We start from the raw sequence: 4,276 nt of genomic DNA on the forward strand, positions 1-4,276 counted from the left end.
CTGGATGAATGATGTGAAATATAATCAAGTGTTAAATCAGACTTTAGTTCCACCTGGAGTAAATTCACAAGCTACCCTGCAGTATACAAAGTCATTCAAACTAGCTGCACCTTTACCAGCTTTGAGAACACTTTAATGACCAATCATTATAAAACACATCATATATATTATTCTGAAATGGACCAATATGCACAATGACTACTTTTACTGTCGCTACCTTAAGTAATTTTACGTTTTTTTACTCTGCACTGTTTCTTAATAAATAAAAAACTCATAACTAATTTGTTGAAATAACAAATGTTATCAAATAAAAGTACAATACAGCAGATTGGGAACACATTTGCAAAAACATTCAAACAAATTCAAACTACTGGAAGAATACACATGAAAGATATTCATTCGTTACTTCGAGACACCCTAAATTCACAATATACACAAACAAAATGTTGCTTCAAAATGCTGGAGAGAGTGCGGAGAGCAGAAGGACAACGATGATTATATGTTTTGGTCCTGTAATGTTTTGTGCTGCTTCTTGGAAATAGTTATTGTTGGCATTTTTCGAAACAAGAACCCACTATTACTTGCGAAAACACCAGAGGCAATAAAACAAAAAGATTCCCTCACCCTAACCCTAACCCTTTCAGTGACACGAATAGCAATCATTAACAAATCACAAGGAATTGGCTAAAAGATAATAACCTAATCAACTCACGATGGAACAACCTAAAATTACGGAATGGAGAAAATGAGAATGAGAATTAGAAACCAAGTTCATATTTTAGATTAAATATGGGAAAGTAGAGAGCACAAAACATGTATAATTAACATGAAGAACTGACACTTAAAGTGGTACACCTAATAATGTCTCCATTATGTTTTTGCCATGTATTATTATTTCATTTTTTTCCTGATTTGTCGATAGCTATGTAGATAAGTTATGTCTCTATCTGTGTTTATTTGGTTAAAGGTAGGGTAGGTAAGAATGGAGAAACCAGCTCGAGTGCGCAAGAATTTGAAAGTACGCAGGCGAAAAAAATCTGCCCCTTCCTTCAGACTTCCTTACAGAGCCCCTCCTCCAACACACACGAACGTGCACATGACCAATGAGGGCACGAGATAAGTTTGTGCACAGATGGAAGGCTGACAGGCAGGTATGCCATCCAGTTATCTGACCCGGGCCGGCTCGGATGATTGGTCGTGCTTTTTACAGCGCCACGGCTTCCACAGAGGACATTTTTTAATGTATTTATTGTCAAAGCATTTAATGTATTCATTGCTATCGGGATGTTAAGAGTATTCCATGTAATATAACAAAAAGTGTTTCTGAAGTGAATTACCTACCCCACCTTTAGGCTTTGTAAAGAATTTCTGCACAAAATGCACAAATAGTACAATACAAGAAGAAGTATTATTGGTGGAAAAGGAATTGAAAAGTCTTGAGTAAAAACCATAGACTGTATATATATATATATATAGGCTATATAATTAAAAAAAAACACATTAGGGGGGTAAAAACACATTGCAATACTTCCTTGTGAACAACACAGAGAGGTTTCTGGGAAAAAATGTATCCACTTCCAAAGTGAAGTAAAAGAGACACTATGCCTCTGATCTCATTCAGTCTTCATTAGACACATAAAAACAATATTTAGTAGGTGGTTAGTGGCTTTAGCAGCACAGCTCAGAACAGGAAATCCCTGCAGTTGATGATTAAAACCACACATATTATCACTGATACATCAATCATCGAGTAGTCGTCTCACAAATAAAAGTCCTGCATTCAAAATGTCACTCAAGTAAAAGTACAAAAGTATTATCATCAAAATATAGTTAAAGTAGCGACAGTAAAAGTATTCATTGTGCAGATTGGTCCATTTCAGAATAATATATATGATATGTTTTATAATGATTGATCTTTAAAGTGTTCTCAAAGCTGGTAAAGGTGCAGCTAGTTTGAAGGACTTTGTATACTGCAGGGTAGCTTGTGGATTTACTCCAGGTGGAACTAAAGTCTGATTTAACACTTGATTATATTTCTCATCATTCATCCACATCTGTACACTAAAGGTATTAAATACATGTAGTGGAGTAAAAGTACACCATGTACCTCTGAATTGCAGTGGAGTAGAAGTACAAAGTAGCACAAAATGGAAATACTCAAGTATGTTTAAGTACCTCAACATGTTACTTAAGTACTTGAGTAAATGTACTTAGTTACTTATTATAACTCTTATGTTTTTTTAAATTATTTGTATCATATCTTATGTTATATAGTATTGTATCTTTTCAGCTATCGTGTCTCATCCTATACCGTAACTACGATATATTATTCCATTTGATCCACTATTATCATATCAAATCGATGTAATGGAACTGATGTATAAAGTTGCCTACAATGGAAACACTTTGGTAAAGTATAAGAAGTACTTAAAGGGGTCTAAATGTACTCAGTTTCACTACTGATGCTTCCGAAGCGTAGGTGTCAGTTTTAGATACAGTTGAGGTTTCATTTTGTTTTAGCCAACCACATCCTGAGGACTGCTCTGTCTCAACAGGAAGACAGCAGCTACTTCAGCCATGAAGGAGAGAACATGTCTTTAAAGTGTGTCCACTGAGAAGCCACATCATATCTGTGTTTCTGTGTGTGTGTGTGTGTGCCAGTGATGATAGGAAGCTCCGACGTTCTGGTCCTGACCGTCGGGTCGGTTCTGTCTCTGAGTCTGCTCTCAGCGCTCTGCCTGCGATGCAAGAAGAAATCCAGTAAGTGCATCATTTCCCTCCCACAGTAAAACGATCTGGGGCAGTCGTGGGCTGGTTCTACTCTAACAGCAGATCATCTTAAGGGAGGAAACGTTCACACTTTCTATGCCCTTTTCAGCCTGGGGTTAAGAATAAGCTCCTTTGTGGGGCTTGTGCTTCGTTCAGGTACAGGTGCTAAAGTCAGACTTTCTGTATCCGTGCTAATGCTATTAGTTTTGTTTTTGGACGCTTCAAATATTCCTCTGATTTATTTTGTCTCATATATCTAACACTATAACTCATGTTTGACTTTCTTGACATATTACATTTTTTCTCAACAATTCAATTGTATTCTCAACATGTGGGCTTAATTCTCAAAACGCTAAATAAAGAAAAATGTGCTTTTCTAATTTTTGAGTAAGAATCCAAATACTTTATTTATCCCGGGGAAATTAGGTAGCTCTATTCAAACCTTTCCCCCCAAAAAACAAACAAAGATAAAATAAAAATATACACATAAGGAGTTCAAGTTAAACTGAGGATTAAGAATATTAAGTAAAATAATACAAATATTTATAATATCATAAAAAGTACAATGTACAACAATGAATATTTACAAATTGTACATCACCATATACACAGATGTTTTAACTAATGATATTAATGATCAAAACCAAATGATTACTAGTAGGATTAGAACTCCATATTTTTGAGTAGATTAAGCACATTTACCCAAGTACTATACTTTGAATACGAGGATTGAACCCTCTTTATTTTTGTCACACATGCACACAGTACTACACACTGTGAAATGATCGTGCCGTGACCATAGACTGTATGGCCGTGACCCGGTGACCCATCGGTCAGAGCCACTGCCGCCCACTAAAGTACATCTAAGGAACTTAAGCTTAACTTTAAACTCCATTTAAATATTCTTTATACTTCACCTCTCAGACATCTCAAGGGAAACTATCGTACCTTTTAATCCACTACATTTATCAGCTTTAGTTACTTTCCAGAATAAGGTTTTTCGTCCCCTTCCTGTCCAGTGAATAATGATAATAATAATAATAATAATAGATTTATTTTGTAAGCGCTTTTACAGGTGCTCAAAGTCGCTTTACAGAGATAGTGAAAAGAAAAGAACAACAAATAAATAGTGAAATTAAAATCAAGCAATACAACAACAATCACATATTAAAAGCCAGATTGAACAGGTGAGTTTTTTGAAGGTGGTGAGGTCAGTGAAGACACGTTTCTCCACATTTGTTGATTTCTAACGTCTTGAAACTGAAGGAAGCAAACTATTCCATTACTATCGAGGTGTTTGACAGAAAGCCAAATTCATACCATCCTTGAAAAACACAATTTATTGAGTTTTGACAATTTTAAGTAATGGGGAATTCATCCACAAAAAACCCACTGGACGCTGCACTCAGAAACCAGAGGAGACTGTGAGGTCCACCGTAGACGGACCACTTTTGGACAAAATGTCCTCTCCATTAAAGGCAGCTCAGTGTGGAATGCCAAGGCACAC

At 35.9% G+C, this 4,276-nt stretch overlaps 1 protein-coding gene across 5 annotated transcripts in view; it reads left to right on the forward strand.

Annotated features, from left to right (window-relative positions):
* The window catches only part of LOC104965586 (linker for activation of T-cells family member 2), a 20,047-nt gene that overhangs the window by 6,984 nt on the left and 8,787 nt on the right, over nt 1–4,276 (forward strand). For 4 of the 5 annotated variants that reach the window (XM_010794563.1, XM_010794567.1, XM_010794565.1 and 1 more), the window contains exon 3: nt 2,662–2,760. In XM_010794563.1, the coding sequence (XP_010792865.1) occupies nt 2,662–2,760 (99 nt within the window). Of the gene's footprint in view, nt 1–2,555; nt 2,761–4,276 lie in introns of those variants that run through there. The other variant, XM_010794566.1, reaches the window with a different exon arrangement.

The sequence above is a fragment of the Notothenia coriiceps genome, unplaced genomic scaffold, assembly GCF_000735185.1.
Source record: "Notothenia coriiceps isolate Sejong01 unplaced genomic scaffold, NC01 NC01_scaffold00037246, whole genome shotgun sequence".
In the NCBI taxonomy this organism is placed as follows: domain Eukaryota; kingdom Metazoa; phylum Chordata; class Actinopteri; order Perciformes; family Nototheniidae; genus Notothenia; species Notothenia coriiceps.